Source organism: Orussus abietinus, unplaced genomic scaffold (genome assembly GCF_000612105.2).
Source record: "Orussus abietinus isolate OABI.00-Male unplaced genomic scaffold, Oabi_2.0 scaffold8, whole genome shotgun sequence".
Taxonomy (NCBI): domain Eukaryota; kingdom Metazoa; phylum Arthropoda; class Insecta; order Hymenoptera; family Orussidae; genus Orussus; species Orussus abietinus.
Window position 1 is genome coordinate 241,748 of NW_019395997.1, and position 17,543 is coordinate 259,290.

At 41.9% G+C, this 17,543-nt stretch overlaps 3 protein-coding genes across 9 annotated transcripts in view; 2 read left to right on the forward strand and 1 right to left on the reverse strand.

The window, feature by feature from the left end:
* LOC105699418 (protein kinase C and casein kinase substrate in neurons protein 1) overlaps nt 1-4,955 on the forward strand; it is a 29,989-nt gene extending 25,034 nt beyond the window's left edge. For 4 of the 5 annotated variants that reach the window (XM_012424373.2, XM_012424377.2, XM_012424376.2 and 1 more), the window contains 4 exons: nt 115-225; nt 1,131-1,294; nt 1,372-1,532; nt 1,835-4,955. In XM_012424373.2, the coding sequence (XP_012279796.1) occupies nt 115-225; nt 1,131-1,294; nt 1,372-1,532; nt 1,835-1,947 (549 nt within the window). In that variant the 3' untranslated portion in view covers nt 1,948-4,955. The remainder of the gene's footprint in view (nt 1-114; nt 226-1,130; nt 1,295-1,371; nt 1,533-1,834) is intronic. The other variant, XM_012424378.2, reaches the window with a different exon arrangement.
* A 46-nt stretch (nt 4,956-5,001) lies between these two features.
* LOC105699417 lies at nt 5,002-9,777 on the reverse strand. Of its 2 annotated transcripts, none has more exons than XM_012424372.2 (4): nt 9,323-9,777; nt 9,095-9,241; nt 8,724-8,798; nt 5,002-8,647 (listed from the first exon to the last, which is right to left on the reverse strand). In XM_012424372.2, exons 1-4 carry the CDS (start codon nt 9,458-9,460, stop codon nt 5,897-5,899), a joined length of 3,111 nt encoding a protein of 1,036 aa, XP_012279795.1. In that variant the 5' UTR covers nt 9,461-9,777; the 3' UTR covers nt 5,002-5,896. The 2 variants fall into 2 exon arrangements, with proteins under 2 accessions (XP_012279795.1, XP_012279794.1); XM_012424371.2 differs by having other exon boundaries at nt 5,002-8,650; nt 9,323-9,776.
* A 1,423-nt stretch (nt 9,778-11,200) lies between these two features.
* On the forward strand, nt 11,201-17,508 carry LOC105699542 (carbon catabolite-derepressing protein kinase). Of its 2 annotated transcripts, XM_012424637.1 has the most exons (7): nt 11,201-11,392; nt 11,938-12,028; nt 13,668-13,871; nt 13,982-14,123; nt 14,275-14,474; nt 14,725-14,877; nt 15,473-17,508. In XM_012424637.1, exons 1-7 carry the CDS (start codon nt 11,359-11,361, stop codon nt 16,980-16,982), a joined length of 2,334 nt encoding a protein of 777 aa, XP_012280060.1. In that variant the 5' UTR covers nt 11,201-11,358; the 3' UTR covers nt 16,983-17,508. The 2 variants fall into 2 exon arrangements, with proteins under 2 accessions (XP_012280060.1, XP_023289927.1); XM_023434159.1 differs by lacking the exons at nt 11,201-11,392; nt 11,938-12,028 and adding an exon at nt 12,919-13,566.
* Nucleotides 17,509-17,543: the final 35 nt, after the last annotated feature.

Sequence of the window (17,543 nt, forward strand, 5' to 3'; positions counted from 1 at the left end):
ACATCTATATATTTTATTTTCTATGGAGACTAGATGCATCGTTACATTGTTCAGCGTAGCTATACACGTCGGAATGCGTGCATGTGATTGTGTGAGCGTTGCTATATTATGCAGGATTACACGGAGGAGTTCCGTGACATCACCAAGGGCTCCAAATCGAAGGAGGCGTTGCCTGCTGGGTCCATCACTTTGATCAACCAGCGACCGGTTGGCGAGGATCTGCATGTAAAGTTTCTGTTTCCATTTTACTCGACAACCCCTTCTTCCGCACTTTTTTTCCGACATTTTGCCTCCCCCCACGGTGACGCATTTTGCTCCTTGCAACTGCACTGCAAACGGAGCTTCGAATAAATTCAACTTCCAATTATCATTAATTTCAACTTACAATTTTCCTTTTTGGATGGAGAATGTACCGATAACTCGTGACTAATTTTTGTGAACGAAACGATTCCGCAAAATTGATCGTGAATCGAAACGAGTAACTCGACTTTTTGAATCATCTCGCAGACAAGTGGCGCTTGCTGTTATTGAAATTATTAAAAGAATTTTTTGCGTTGCGCAGAATTGACTCTTTGTTGTGACTGGCTTTGATAGCAGCGAAAGAGATTCCTTTCGTTTCGAGTTATCTATGCAAAACACGAGACCGTGGATGCTTATTCTTTAGGCTTTTTATGCAACGCAAGTGAAATCGCGCCTCCGAGTTATTATCATTTTTTATTTAATTATTGAATTATCATATTTACCCAAAAGAGTTTTAGTTGTTTCATCGGTTAATAAAACCTTGCCGTTTATTTTCGATGGATCAGTAGAGACAACGATGTTAGAAGTCACGTTCACTCTGCATGTTTAATATTCCGTCATTCCTCGATTATATCAGCTTGATAGTCAATAATTATTTCAGAGGATCCGCCTCTTAACGCTTATTTTTAAAGTTGACTTTATTTGTCGCATCGTCCATCGAATATTAAATAGTTTTTTCACGTGAGCATCGTCTTTGCAAGTGGCATATATATCACGTGGAGAGGTAGATAACTAAAGCCATCTAGAAAAAGAGAATTGTAATTCTTCCGGTCGCGTAATATATTTTTACGGTTATTATCTTTGCTTATCGGCGTTTTATGTCGCTACAGGAATTCCCCCCTGTGAATCACAAGTCAAAGGCAAAGCCCGCCGGTCGGGTGATATCGACAGATCACGGAGACGACAAAACCGACGCCATTGTTGGATCCGGAAAACAGAATTCCGAAAAGAATAGCCACGAGAGCAGTACGGTCAACAGGACTTCCACGATCACGTAAGTTTTTCTTGTAATTAAAAAAAAGAAACGAAAATTGCGTCTAGCATGTAATAACGCGTTTTTGGTCATTTCAGGAATGGAACTGGTGCCAAACAAGAATCGAATCCCTTCGAAGAGGAAGAATGGGACGAGGATGGTGGAGAACCTTTGGTAGACGACGGAGAACCCGGAGTTCCCGTCAGAGCATTGTACGATTACGAAGGTGCCGAAGCTGACGAGCTCAGTTTCAAACAAGGTATTTAATTAATAACAATTGCCGGGTGCAAGCTATCCTCTCCAAGCAATTGCGCGAAAACCGAATCTTCCGATTTTGCCTCTCTGATGGCATAATTAACTAGCTGTGTCGTCAAGAATTGCGTTTGAAAAAAAATAATTATGAATGGGAAGTACAACAAAATAAACTCCGTGTTTAACGCGTTCAATTATTGGAAGGGTAAATTGACCCATCGTCAAGATGGCTTCGTTAGTCCTCGGCGGTTATCATTGCTAGATTCTCTCGTCGCAAAATTCAATAAAAACATATTAATTAATTCGCAGGTGACATCTTCGAGAAGCTAGAGGACGAAGACGAGCAGGGTTGGTGCAAGGGCAGGAAGGACGGAAGGGTCGGCCTCTATCCGGCAAATTACGTGGACCTAGTGTCACAGTAATAAAAAGGACCTAAAAGCCAAAAGGTTGGAGAAACGCATTATGTCTAATCTCGATCGTCGCCGATGGTCGATGAAAGAAAAAAAAAAATAAGAAATCGGTTAACCGTAGTTCGTTATCGAGAACGACTTAAAAGCTGTCCTCTCGTGTAACCCTTTCGGTTCCACCACCGACTGGGGTACTATTTTCGTATACATTTATGTATGTACCGAGGTACATATATACCTATGTGTGGAATAATAATACCCAGGATTCGGATATTCCGAAGAGATATATCCTGGAACAGAGATACACGAGATCCCCTGTGACAGTACGGAGGTTTATTTTCTACGAGAGAAGGGAACGGAGAAATAAGAGAAGAAAAAAAAGAAAAAAAAAAGGAAACCCGAGAGACAGCGTGAGTGTGCGTGAGAGTAAAAAAAGAAAAAAAAGTGAGCGCATGGATGTCAAAAGATAGAGATAAAGAAAGGACGAGAGAGAGACTATTTACAATCCGATTTGGATGTGCTACCCAGGGGCGAGATTAGGCATTTTTCGAAATTCTACGAATTGCGTCCGGTGACACCTCTCCTTATCAACGAAATCCCATTAATTTACTCGTTATTTCCGTTGCCTCGATTGTTCCGACCCGACCGTTATTATTTTTTTAGATGGCTAGATTAGGTAAAAGGTCCATCCGTAGTATTAGGAGAGAGTAAGATGGACCCGTGCGTCGATTGTAGAGTTTCGAAAGAAGGCCGCGCCGCCCTCGTGACTCCGGACTATTGTTAACACTCTTTGGCCGAACCGACGAGAATTTATTTAATTTATTGTTATTAAAAGTACTATTAAAATGAAAAGAAAGAATCTAACGTATATATTATATATATATTATATATATCTTGAATGGTGTAACTGTACATAGTACTATATGTCGTTAAAAGTTGAGCGACTCTGCAAGTTCGTTCGACGTATGATCGTTCAATGCGTGAAGTAGTATGAGATACAACGCCACGTATTGAAATTGTCCCCCGATAGTCTATCGCATTAAAAACATCACATTCTCTGTGCATCATTCGCGGATTATCGTTTCGCTTTGCATACCTTAATTGCAAAATTAAAATCATTTTAGGTCATTACATCGGTAGAAAAGGTTTCGGTGACGTGATCGGAGTTCCCCTATGTTCCGTGAGTAGCGCTCGCATCGTTAGATCAGCGAAAATCTGAGATGCTGGGTCCCGATTCTGACTTTCTGCAGAACCGACTATTGGCGTTATCTCTCCTTATACTACTTCATGGTTAAACGATAATAGAAATGCATGTGCATCGATCGGCAGGATCGGCAGGATCCGCGATGCGTCCGACGTCGCTTATTAAAAGTGGCGGTCAAAGCACATCTCTTGCGATTCGAAGGGAAAACAAATAAAGTGTCAGGGCCTACAAAGCGCAGAAATGCGTGCACCTTCTAAGGCTAGCATGTTAGGGCTCTGTATTCTTGGGACGACCGAAGTTCTTCGTTGATAACGACGTATAATCCGGAGAGATACTCAAAATGGCGTGCAAGGGAACGATTTCGATTAGGGATTCCATTCAATAAACACCATAAGAACGGGGAATCATGTCGGACGAGATAAGAACGAGGATTTTCCGGGCGTTTATCAGGAAAGGGTCACTCGAGATAACGACGTAAACGTAGCGTTAAGTCAGGCCAGATTTTGAGAGCTCTGATATCCAAGCCCTAGATATTTCTATTGTTTATCGGTAATCGAAGTACGAGAAAGAGGATACATCACGTATTTACGGCAATTCATCGAGAAGTATACCGGAATCTTGTAAAGTGTCCACACGTGTGCTGTATACTTGTATAGTATGTACCGATCGCGCGCGCCATTTTGTTTCTTTCCTTTCTTCCCGATAGTTCATCGAATCCTGAGATATTTCTCCGTCATATCATTTCGATAGCGTGCCACAGCTTTCCTATGTATATAGTTTTCACTTTCATCAAGGCTAAAAGGAACGCTGGAAGTGCGCATAGAGAGAGTCGAAGGGAGAAAAATAGCTCGTTTCGATTTGTCATTTCGAGAAAAAAGGGTGAGTCTTCGATATCTCCTCCGAAAGGGGAGCTTAAAGTACGACTAGTACTGTACAAAGTCGAAGAAATTTAACTCTAATTATTTAATTAAACGATTACTTAAATTATAATCCCCATCGGTCGAAGTAGGTTGGATCAGTTTTGCAGAAGGAAACATTCGAAAATCGTTTAGGATATAGTTTTCCCGATGGTATTCCAATTGTTCGATATGAAAAAAGTTGACGTCAGTTTTGTTATGACTTGTCGGAGAGCATTATTTTGTTGAAGAGAATATGTATACACGCGAAGGATGTAGATCCTTGGAAAAAAAATGTTGCGATAGATTTTCAAGTCTTCGAAGATAGTGGTGTGTATTAGATGCGATAAAAGGAGAGGAGAGTTCGAGAGAAAAAAAACAAAACGACCGGTTAGGTTCTATTTTCCACCGTTGATTACTTAAAAACGACCAATCTGCAACTTTTGCGACGGACCAATAATTCGTATCTCTCGCGTGTTTATTTATTTCCCTCGAAAGGCCTAAAAATCGTCGCAACGAATTCATTTCACCTTTGTGAAGAAAAAAGAAAAAAAGGAGAGAAGGAAATAAAATCGTTACAAATGGTAACCAAATATTAGAGATATATATATATACGCAAAGGATTCAGTAAAGAAAACCCCGACCCGTTTCTTGTGGATAAAATGGTTAACAAATTGCGCGTCCTCGTACACAAGAATACTTATGTAAATAAAGTATAAAGTATAGAGAGAGCTTACGATTTAGAATCAACCCGTGACTGATTTTTCTAATCATATACGTCTCCTTTTACCATACTTGGTCTTTTGTTTTTCTTTTTTGTTTAACGTTTCGAACATCTACGCGATTTTGAAACGTTACTACATAGAAGCTAGTTTCTGTACAAAATTTATTATCATGTACATCTAATAAACGACCTACATGAAGATATCTCCGAACTGAATTAATCATTGGAATTGAAAGAATAATGAATTAATGTTGAAATACAGTTTAATAATAATTATTAAGAGAGATTTGTCTAGTTGTAAACTTTTTTAATTCTGCATCTCAGCAGTTTCGGTAGCAGTAGAAATGAGATTATATTCCACAACGTAAGAATAACCGGCCCCGATGTTTATATTATTATATCGTGTAGCTTTTATTGATCATTGCAGTAGATTATAAGCAAATCTATTGCAGTAGTTGCAATAAGTATGTACCATCTTTAACAAGGTAAGTATAGTTCGTATCAATGTAGCTTTTTTATAAGATAATTGTAGCTTTTTTTTTTTAATATATAGATTCAATCAAGAGCCGTGATTGTACTTCGAGTACAAATCAGCTGTATATGCTTCCTGTACTGCATAATTAAGAATAAATCATTTCCGCGGTACCGTTGTAGTTTAACATTTTAAATGGTGTTGATACAATTTTCAACGCTTCACGGATACGTGTTGTGTAATTGAAAATTGAGTTCAAAGTTTGGCAATATATCATTATTAATTCATTTGCAATCCTTGATAAAATTAAAATTATGTTACAGCAAATCGGTGATTTTTTTCATTTACAAATCAAAATTATTGGATTGCTCTAATGCATATGGTTGATACAAATGTTAAACAATTAAAATGGTTTTTAGTTGCACAACAAAGGTGCTAATCAATTAAGTTCATATTTACACATCGATAAGCCGCTGGATAATTAAATCCCTCTTAATTATACAGTACAAAAACACTAGATATTTGACAGACCTCCTAATTACCTAGTATAACAATATCCAGTACTTAAATCTGTTTCTAATTACACAGTATATAGACACTAGGTAATGAAATGATTTTCAATTACCTAATCCTAGTCATCTCTGATATCAAGCATGCCGTATTTCACATCAATGAGTCGCAACATGATTTTGTAATTCTATCAAAGTGGCAAATGGTCTGTCGCACAGTAAACAGACATGAGCGTTGCCATTGTGAACATCAAGGTGTTCGGAGAGTCCCTCTTCGGTATCGAACACTTCATCACAAAGAGTACACTCATAGTCCTGACTTTTTATTTCCTGTTTCTCCCATTCAGCTATGGCAATCTCTTCTTCATGAGCTTGTAAATGCATAGCAAGGAGCATGTCCGATTCAAATTCTTCGGAGCATTGTTCGCATTTGTATGTTTCTTGAGGCTTCTCCTTGTCGACTTCTATAGAAATTAGATTAGGGTTGTCATCTTCATCGTCAAACAAATGTTTCTCCACATGGCTTTCCAACGCCTCTTCCGACTCCAAGGTTTCGCTGCAAATAGCACACTGATACTGCTCCTTTCCATTGCTCTGCTCATCTTCGCTCATGTCGTCACAATGTTTCTGTAAATGATCTTTGAGAATTTCTTCGTCGGTGAATGTTTTATCACAAACGAAACAAGTATATATTTCTTTAGGCTTCTCCTGTGTTCTTGGAACATCTTTTTCCTTCGTCATTGTTCCTGTACTGATGCTATTGTCACCCTGCGTACTGGTGACGTTAGCTGTCTTTACCGTTGTTTCTGGTTTAACGAAAGGCGTCTTTAAATTAGCTGAATCAACTTTGACGGATTCTATTTTAAATTCTGCTTCGTCGTGAGTTTCCAAATGTTGAACCAGTAGTTTCTCGGTTCTGAAAGTTGCATTACAAACGTAGCATTTGTGTGGCAGTTTTGTCAGTGGCTGGCAGACATGGGCTTTGACGAGTCTGGCTTCAACAATTTCATGACACCTCTTACAGCGCATCATTCTATGCTTAGGCTGTTTAGTTATAGTGGAGGACTCTGACTTATGAGACATTAAATGAACCTCCACATCCTTTCGTTCTGTGAAAACGGCTCCGCATACTCCACAAATATGTCTCTTCTTTTGAGTTTGTTCCAGCCTGCTTAAAGTTGACGTTTCGGTTGGCTTTTGGATGGTGATTACTTTTTTCACAGCGCTCGGGGCAGGCAGTGACTTTGTCGTTGTGTCACATTCGGCTGTCTCGCAATTCGACTTCTCTTCTTTTTTCTTCTCAAGGGCTAGTCTCTTTGCAGAGGCTGGTCCAAATGTTCTTACATTCTGTGGTCGGTTTTGAGTCTTCGGAGCTTGCATCACAATCTGCTGATTAGAATCAGTTTCGTCTGAGTCAATTGCCGATGTTGTAAAATCACTGAAGCGAGCCGGTGGCACACTTAATCTCTTTCCTATAACACTGAGGGGTCCCAAGAGCCTATTTTTTGGTTTCGGTCGTTCCAGAATATGGAGATTGTTAATCCGGTAGCGCTTTGAGGCTTCGGCTAAATCCAGTCGAACGAGGACAACCTTTGGTTGGAACTCGTTAGAAGTTAGAGCAGCTTTAATATCTGCAGGTGAGAGTCTGATCCGCTGATGTTGCAGAGAAGGAGCTTTAATCATCGGAGGCTTCCTAGTCTTCGAAGTCTCCCAGTTCTTCTTTATGGCTTTCTCAACGATGGTTTTTAACTGTTGATCCAAGGTTTGGAAAGAGTCTTTTGGCTTGTTATCGATAATAGGTTTATCGGAAGCATCTTCACTAGTACCTAGTAATTTCTTTTTCATGTCTTTTTCAACAAACGCTGCTAATTCCGCCTGAACACGTTGCAAAGCTTTTAATTCTGTACCTTCAACCTCTATATTTAGGCATCTCTCAACATACTTGTCTTTATTATTATCTACCTGGCTTGGATTTATCCTACGCAGTTGTACAGCATCGATGATATCTGTATTCTGTTCGTGACTGCCATCGGTGTTTATGCTGCCGGTAGACTTTGACAGACTATTCAAATAATGTGCATCAGAAAGTACTAATGTCGATGTGACAATATAAGTTGCATCCCCAATTTCCAATTCTGAGCACACACACTGTGGTGTAAAATTTTCTATCAGATCCAAAGATTTGTCTTGCTTTGACGCAGGGGCTGTATTTGTTGCATTGGATAAGTCCATTTTGTCAGATGCTTCCTTTGTGTTTTTGTTGTTTACATATTTTATGCTGTTTACTACGGAGTCTTTTAACAGACTTTGATTGTCACTTTTCGATTTTTTAATTGGTTCGTTTAGTTTTTCCTCTGTTACAGCTTTCTGAGATCTCGTCCTTCTTGCATCAGAGTCGGTGTCTGCAAAAATGAAGCTATCGCTATCATGTCTAATCCCGTACTTTCCGGACATATCAGCTTCTAAACTTTTTAAGGTTTTAACTAGTCGCTTTTGTCTTTCGGCTTCTTTGTCTGCATTTGTTTTTGCTCTGGCTTTTTGTACCGGAGATAACTGGGTGTCATCCGAAGCGATTGAATCCGTGTCCGAAGCATTTTCTCCACTTGCTGCTTGTAGAGCCTTCTTTCGTGCCACCCAGCGTTTTGTTGAAGCTTTGCGTCTCTCTGTAGTTTTTCCTCTTCGTCCAGTAATGTGTTTAACTTTCATCGGTACTAATGTAGGCTTAACAGGTGGCCTGGTTTCCTCTCTCTTTTGGATATCTTTGTCATCTTGTTTACTTGCCTCTGCGTCTTGATTCGCTGCTGCATCTTCTTCAGAAATGTACATTTCCTTAAGAGCATTTTGATCGGTAACACAATCGACGCTTGCAAATTCTAAAGGTATCAAAGGGGGCATATCCATTTTTGACTTCTTCTGAAACAAATACAATTTTAATTTATATAATTATGCCTAACAAATCTATTTGTAGATTAACATTTTCATTTACCTTGCTGATACCTTCCAACGGACTATCGTATAAATTGACTTCATGATCTTCCGGCTTCCTCTTAGATTTTGGTGCCTAATAATGTACAATGTTATTATTTATTTGATGGAGGTTAAATTACATGATGTCTAAGCAGAATTGGATGTTTAGTGATACATCATTGCAGAAATAATAGGTAGTGCAAGGTTAAAAGTTTATGACATAATTTATTTATTGAATACTACCAGCTTATGAATTGACATTCAAATGCTTATTGACATTTCAGAGTTGAGTTTAAACTCCTTCATTTCTTACCTTCACTTATTTCACCTTCATTTATTACCAGGTGCATTGTGGTGGAATACTGTTATTTTATAATAAAGAGAACTTACATCATGTTCAGAAGCTTCGGAGAGTTCCCAATGGGACATCAGCATTTCATTGGACCGAACAAATTGCTCTTTGAACTCGCTCCACATGTCTAGCTTATAAAGGCAGACATGGCAAAGATTCCTTGGAAGGTTGGAGTCATCTTTAATCTGTTTAGAAATAGGGAAGAATTCACGAAACGGTACCTTTGGCGAAGAGTTAATGTAAAAACGGCAAAGAAACAAACGTACATCGATGGAAGTGCATTTGGTTAGGTCTTTAATTTTCAGATCCAATAGTTCGGTGAAGAGGTTACTCATACAACCTTCGTCCGTTAAACAGACGCGACATTTTTCATTGATGTTCGGTATCTTCCTTTTCTTCGACATTCTCAGGATTCGATGCAATTAAACAACGTCGAACTGCACAAATTCTGCCTAACTGGATACCAACGAATAATCTGAACTTAGTTACAGACGCGTTGTGGCGGGTCCGCGGCCATGATGGCTTGGATGCGATATCGATATGGACTTTCGATACTCTCGACGCTTCCTGGGTGTGATCAGAAGTCATCGAGAGGTACTTCATACTATGACGATCCGACATACTGATGATTTCCAGCACGACGAAGTACTACACGTTTCGGACCCACGATGTTGGAACTTAAATCATAGGCCAAGGGGTTAAACGAGCTCGAGAACTTATGTACTTGCGCTACTTGTATTATAAATTGTGAAATAATAAGTGTAATAAAGCAAGTTATTGAATAATAACAATGAGTATGTTTAATCAGACGAACATGTCTAGCGAACCCTCTAATTGCCTATTCCTGATCCTTGAAAATCACTCGTAGACCTAAGTTAATATTAATTTCCTTGCGTTCGGAGAAAACTTTGCGTGCCACCTCCTCGGTTGTCCTGTGATCCTGTTAGAAATCGGGAATCTCAGCCCCTAAAATTTTTGCTCGGGAGAAACTCCGTGCCACCTCCTCGGTTATCCTATGATCCTGTTAGAAATCGGAATTTTCAACCCCTAAAATTTTTGCCCGGGAGAACCTCCGTGCCACCTCCTCGGTTGTCCTATGTTCCTGTTACAAATCGGAAATTTCAACCCCTAAAATTTATGCCCGGGAGGACCTCGTGCCACCTCCTCGGTTGTCCTATGATCCTGTTACATCTCTGAAGATTTCTAACAGGCACGGTGTTTCTCCCGAGCAAAAATTTTAGGGGTTGAAATTTTCGATTTCTAACAGGAACATAGGATAACCGAGGAGATGGCACGGAGTTACTCCCGGGAAAAATTTTAGGGGTTGAAATTTCCGGTTTCTAACAGGATCATAGGATAAAATAGATAAGGTAAGTGAAGGGTAAAGTTAAAGAGGGCTCCACGAGTGTTCTTCCCTTACCATCAAAAGCGAGCAGGGTCGGTAAGCGTAGGTAAGCTACCACCTCTGGTATCGACCTGCTGGATAACTAACCAACAGTGATATACCTTACTGTGATAATTGAATATATCTACAAACGCTGTTTTATAATTCTAGCTTTCATTAGGGAATCTACTATTTTTCTTTGTATTCAGACGTTTGGCATTGTTACGTTCAATTTATCTTTTATTGACGTAATTTTTATAAAGTCAGCAGCTAAAGTTCTTAGGAAGGTACGGGTAGGAAATTAATGTTTACGATAAGGTTAAAAACTTTCTTACATGTACAGTTAACGAAAACATTTCTGCAAAAGTCAGCTGCAACCATAGCTGAAAATGTCCGTTAATATTAACAGGGATGAAACAGGTACATTTAAAGTATTACAAAATTGTAGGTGCAACGAAAAATATTTGTAGGCATTGCAGAAGAAATCTTCGGAATTAATGGATTCAACAGGTTAAGGGTAATTTATAATTTCACCACAATCGTATGTACGAAGAGTGTAACGACTTAATGAATATCTTTAACAGGGTCCATTTTGCAGATTTCTCGACAAGTTTGACGGAAAAATGTGAAGTCGGGTCGGCGCTGGGTTGCGGCCTCACCGGAGCCAGCGACGTCGGGCGTCGCGAGGCCACGTGACTCGGGGCAGAATCCGCGCCGTCCGCCGAAAATCTAAATCCGTCCGAGCCGAGAAGAAGAGGCAGCTCGGCGGCTCGGGCCGAGTCGCGCGATAGTCAATAATCGCTCCGAAGTGGGACCGGTTCGCCGCCGCACCCGCCGTTCGCGTAGGGCCGCGAAAACCGCGCAGGAAGACCCTTCAGGGACCTCGGGATCCGTTGGGATCCGTGGGGATCCGTCGGGATGATTCGGGTGGACGAGACCGACCCCGTGGGCGGTAAGACGCGGAAACACCCTAAATTATTGGTACTGGGCCCGCCTAATAGAGGCCGAAATCCAAACGGATACCTTAGATGTAAAAAAACTTCGCCAAATACATTCTAGTTTCTTGAATTGCAAAAATAATTCAAACCGTTTTCTTTTCATAAAAAATGAATATCAACTATTTTTGCCAAATATGTTAGTACTTTCGTTTTATTAAATACTCAAATGATGTCATTGACAAATTGTACGATTTGTTTCACATAGTGCAAGTACATCCATTCTAAAAATGAAAGAACGATGGGAATGAAATTAGTACTTACGCTTTCGAAATTAGGCACGCGCCTCGACGGAAATAAGAGGGAAAATCTTACCGGATGCATTTCACTATTTCCCGTTTTTCCTAACGGTTTATAAATGGATCGATGCGTAATTCAGCTCGGAATTTCGAGCTTCGGGTCTATGGGGAGGAAGGAATTCAGGAACGGATGTAAACATCGTTATTTTCTCGAGTGACGTAAAATGTCTGGACGCTGAGCACGAATCTTCATTCGTTTTCAGAAATCGAACCGAGCTTTCCATACAGAGATGTCACCACTCGCCGGGGAATCGACTTTAAAGAGCATTATGACATCCAATCAGAGATCGGACGGTAAGGGTGGCATTTATTTTTCAATTGGATGCATTAACAATCAAGATTAGTCGCTAACGAGTCATACAACAATCCACCGATCTCCAACCTGACACCTGACACTTCCGGCGAAAATTCGGCTGCTCTTAATTAACTCCTGGTATCGTTCGTCCTTTCGCGTGGAACTTATCCGGCAACTGTTATCTCGCTTATCGGTTCTACGCGTTTTTGACGTCACCGTTGCCGGCGAGTCCAGCTCCGAAATTGCAGGTGGTATTCCATCTTAGTCGAATTGACATCAAGGAAGCATCAGGTTGGCATGCACTCGGGAATGAAATCCAACCGAGACGCAGAAAGTTGGATGAGACCGGTGGTAATGTGCTCTTGCACGTTGGCACGCGTGAATAATTTCATAACACGCGCCATGTGAATCGAATTGCACGCCTGGGTGCCTTGGAACAACTTTGCAAAAGCAATCTCGAGACAACTCTTTTTCTTTTTTTTCTACAATACAGCTTTCGAGAATACCTTGAGACACAAATATCGAAGCCCCCTTTTATCTCGAATTTCTATCTTCGATTCGGTGGTTCGATTTTCATTACGGCTCGATTATTACCATTTTAAAATCCAATTGTTATTTCAAGACTACGCAGGAAAAGATTTGTAACGGGTTAATAAAATCGTGCCAAGTTCAGTCGTTATTCAGGTTACGATTCGAGACAACCTTGATGTGCCGTTGGGAAATTAAAGCAACACGGTGGAACAATTGTTAGAAATGTCTCAATTTGACAAGTTAAAGAAATTAAGATTTCTTCATTTTCGACGGTTCGTTCTCAATGTGAGAAGAATGCAAAAATGACAGAAATGCATTCCAACGATCCTCGAAAATATTCCACAAAAGATCAACTTTTTCGCACTTATTGTTCCACCTGGTGACGTATCATTGTCTTTGCAGATAAGGAGGGAAAGAAAAAAAAAACCAGATGCGAGTTAAAAATAAGAAGGAATTGCAAGATCGAGGACGCGAGTTTGGGCCCGGCGTCGCGACGCCCGTTCACGCGATCGGCCGCGGCTACACACGCGCGTATCGACGCGTGTACACACGCGAGTAATCGAATCAAGGTCCTGGGCTCTATAAATAATACATTCGTCGTCCAGGAGTGACGTTGCAACGGGGTCCGGGGGTCTAGTCGACGCCGGGCGCCGCGACGCTCTTGACGCGCGGCACTGTGTGCGTCTCGCGTGTGAACGCGAGGCCGCGTCGCGTGTGCGACCGCGACGCACGTGCGCGCGCGTAAAAGCGGATCTCGCTAACTCCCTGAATCACTGGTTTGGCTCGATTACAAGTCGCTCCTGTAACTCTTGCCAACGGCAGGAGGAAGCGACGACGACTCTGCCTCCTCTTCCTCCTCTTCCTATTTATCCATGCAACTCGGAATGCTTGGCACTTTTTCCGAGGCGAATCGTGCCATGTAACGCGACGCCGCTGCTAAATTATGAACCCCACTTGACACCTTCGCCGGATTGTGCGTCGTTGTTAATTTGACGACTCCCTTAAGGTGATATGAAAATGCACCTTGATTACGGATATTGCAAAAATCATTAGGCAACACCTGACAGCGATAACTTGACAATTGATCGTTCCATTTATTTATCGTAGAGGAAAGTTCGGCACGGTGTACAGGTGTAAAGAAAAGTCGAGCGGCTTGGATTTGGCCGCGAAGGTGGTGAACACTTCGAGGAAAGAAGACAGAAGATCCGTGGAAAGAGAAGTTGGGATCATGAGGAAGCTTCAGCATCCAAGACTTATACAGCTATACGATGCCATTGACACTGGGAAGCAAATTTATGTCGTCTTGGAGCTGTAAGTCGATTCTCCGAACAGTGGCCTGACCTTTCGGACCCGTCGACGGCGGCCTTTGCTTTCGGCGACTCTAATCTTGGCTTCTTTGGTCTTGACTTCGTTTCTTTCAGGATCACGGGCGGAGAACTTTTCGAAAGAGTCATCGACGACGACTTCGTCTTGACCGAAAGAAGCTGCGCGGTTTTCATGAGACAGATCTGCGAGGGAATAGAATTCGTCCACGCCCAGAACATTCTGCACCTAGACATGAAGGTACAACAAATATTAATAATTATTCATCAGGGCGTGCAAGCAAAATTGGACCAAACGTCGGACGCACTTCTGGGTCCGTAGCGCTGAAATTTCGACTCGTGCAATAATTCGAGCTTTTGATATTTCTCTTTGTTTCCTTTTGTTCTTGTAGCCGGAGAATATATTGTGCCTGACGAAGGAGGGAAACAGGATAAAAATCATAGATTTCGGATTGGCGAGACAGTACGATCCCACGAAGAAGTTACAGGTTCTTTTCGGCACGCCGGAATTCGTTGCCCCAGAAGTCGTGAACTTCGATCAAATTGGTTTTGGCACGGACATGTGGAGCATCGGTGTCATATGTTATGTCCTGTGAGTGTAGACCATTCCTCCGTACTGTATACCCAAGTGTTGAGTCATTCGTTTCAACCGCAGTTGAGTAAAGCTGTCAAAAAGCGGATATAAGTAGCTCGAACACATGTTTATTTGTCATTCATGGATGTATTCGTCCGATACGTGAAACATGTCGTAAGACTTGTCATATTCACGTATTGGGCGTATTTCCCAGGTTTAAGGGAATATCGCTTATAAGATGAGATAAATTATTTAAAAAATGTTTCAGCTTATCAGGACTGTCACCGTTTATGGGAGACACCGATGTGGAGACAATGGCTAACGTGACCATAGCCAAGTACGACTTTGACCATGAAGCTTTTACCGACATATCCGAAGATGCGAAAGACTTCATCCGAAGTCTCCTGATAAAAGACAAAGAGTAAGTATTAAAAAATAATATTCATAACATTATTCCACCGCTGTCGATCACTTCTCGACGAGCTTCGCACGCTTGATTCCTCCTTAACTCTTTTCCCATCAAAATTTTCCTTGACCGAGCGATCTAAACACGAACAGCCTCGTTTGTCTCCGAAAAAGTCAAAGCCACGGATAAAGACAATCCAGCTCCTCAAACCATTCGACGTAACAAAGGAAAATGAAAAACCGTTTGCACAACGATGTCCAGATTAATCCTCGTAAATAATCAACCCCCAGGGTGAACATCTTCAAAATCCAGCAGTCGATGTCTTGAGCACAATTTCGTAACACCGTGTAAAGGAATATATTTGATATGGTATATTATAACGATTCCTTTGCGCACGACTTTATATAACAATTTTCAACATGTACGTCCACCTCCGTAGTGCCCGATTGTGGCGTCCTTGCTCGACGTAGAAGTAAACCACCACGTAAAGTCCATTTTAAGTGCGTTTGTCAGTCGCCATTGCGGTATCCGTGAAAAAAGTCTGTCCATGAAAAACCTGAAAACGATTATCCGAGGTCGGGAAGATCCTGAAGAAGGGCTTGTCTTTCAGAAAGCGGCTCTCGGCGTCGCGGTGTCGCGAGCATCGTTGGCTCGTTCAGAAGAAACTTCCGTCATCTACGTCGGCCACGCCAAAGGTGGTCGTCAAGCCGGAAGTGTCTCAACCGGACGTAAATCTCGGCAGAAGGGAGGAGCTGGACATGACCAAGGACAATCTGAGGCTGTTCGTGGAGCGATGGCGCGAACATCCCGACAGTCCTTACATGATCGAGGTGGAGGCGCCTCAAGGTAGAAGGTTGGTTAGCGACTTAGAACAAGAGAACACCATAGAAGTCTCTTCGCTCCGTTGTGGAAGTCCCTCGCCCTGTGGAAGCCTCTGCAGTTCGGTGTCAGAGATCGCCAATTCTCCGGCAGATAACACCAGATTCCTGCTGCCTCCAACATGGGGATTTCCATTCGAGAGGAGAGCCTCGGATGGAACATGTTCCAGGGATGCATCGGCGCAGATAGTTCTCGCAGAAGAGATCATCAGACTTTCGGAACACCTGCGCTCTCTGGCTGCGGCTTCGAAAGTTGGCCCTGGAAGCCAGAATCCACAGAAACTTAACGACCAGGATAAGGTAAATCCATCCACGAGCGTCGAAAAGGACGCTGATAAGGGTAAAAGCGATAAAGTTAAGCAGATATCGCCCAATCGACTGAGGGTACCGGGAATGAAGACGGACGATCGCCAGGTTGACGAGGTTTCTGGCAACGTGGCGAAGACTCTTGGGAAAAAGGAGCGACGATTAAATGATAAGATGGATGTTGAGTCTTCTGGCTCTGCGAAAGAGAACAGGAAAGAGGGGAAGAGGGAGAAGTCGGTACAAGTCTCCTCTTCTAAAACGAAGCTGGTGGAACAGTCGGAGGAACATGCTAACGAGATCTCGGAGAAGCTTTCCACGATCACCAGGCAGCGGCAGCTGAAAGGAACGACGTTTAACAGGTCCAGGACTGTTGAAAACGATGTTGACGTGGATGCTGGGAAGGTCAGATCTGGAAGTGCAGAGAAAAATTTCAAGTTGGATGGAGATACCGTGAAAAAGTCTCCTAAAGTCGTTGTGGAGGGTGGCGGCTCTTCCACTTCGGTTTCGGATTTGGTTGATTCACGGAACGCTGATAAGAAGTTCAACTTGAAGGCTGATACCTTCCTTAGACTCGAAGATTTTGATACTTCCGATTGGGAAGATCTGACTCCTCCGTGGAGGAAAGGAAGAGTTAAAAGGCGGTTCGGAGAAACTTGCAGAGATGTGCCCAGGATCTCCACTCTTAGGGACTTGCATCAGGACCGGAACCTGGATGAACCTACGAGTACGAAAAATTTGTTGCTACAACTTTTAGAAGAGTGGGGAGATATCACCAGACCTAGTGGAGTCGGCAGGAAATCCGTTAGCGTGGATTGGGGTGGAGAAGAGTCGGTAGCTAGGAGGTCCATGAATTCCTTGGCTGAATATTTTCAATCCGAACAGCAAAAGTCAGCCCAAAGTGTCACGTCGATTGCGTCTCCTCTGGCACATCGCTGATTCGTTTAGAAGTGCTCCAGATTGTGGAACAACATCATGAATGTTACATTTGCATTTTACAAAAATACCCCGAAAAGATTAACAATTGGAAGGAGTCATCGTGGTTAACTCGGATACGAAGAAAGCTTTCGAAAGAGTTACTTTGCACGGAACAACGAAGGAGGAAGCTTCAACGGTCCAGGGACTAGAAATACTCCTTAATTGTAAAGAAATAAAATGAGAAGATCGAGGGGAGAATGCAAATTAGTCTAGTAGAAAAGTAGTCCATGGAATATTTGGAGAAGATCCGAACGTCTATTTGATGTTCACTAGACGGAAGTGGTTACACGGGTCCATATTGGGTTCAGGGTCGTTCAAATCATTGGAGATGAGGAAAGGGTCTAAAGTATATTTACAGTGGTTACGTGTGTGCTTTTAGGAGAAACTGGGTAAAAGTTGAGCTAATGGCGGCTGAAATCAAAGTTCAAGATCTTGGACCATGCTTAATATTAAGTAATTTATTAAAAAGAATAAAAGATTAACGATGTCTCAAGTTTTTATATCGAATCCAAATATTAGAGA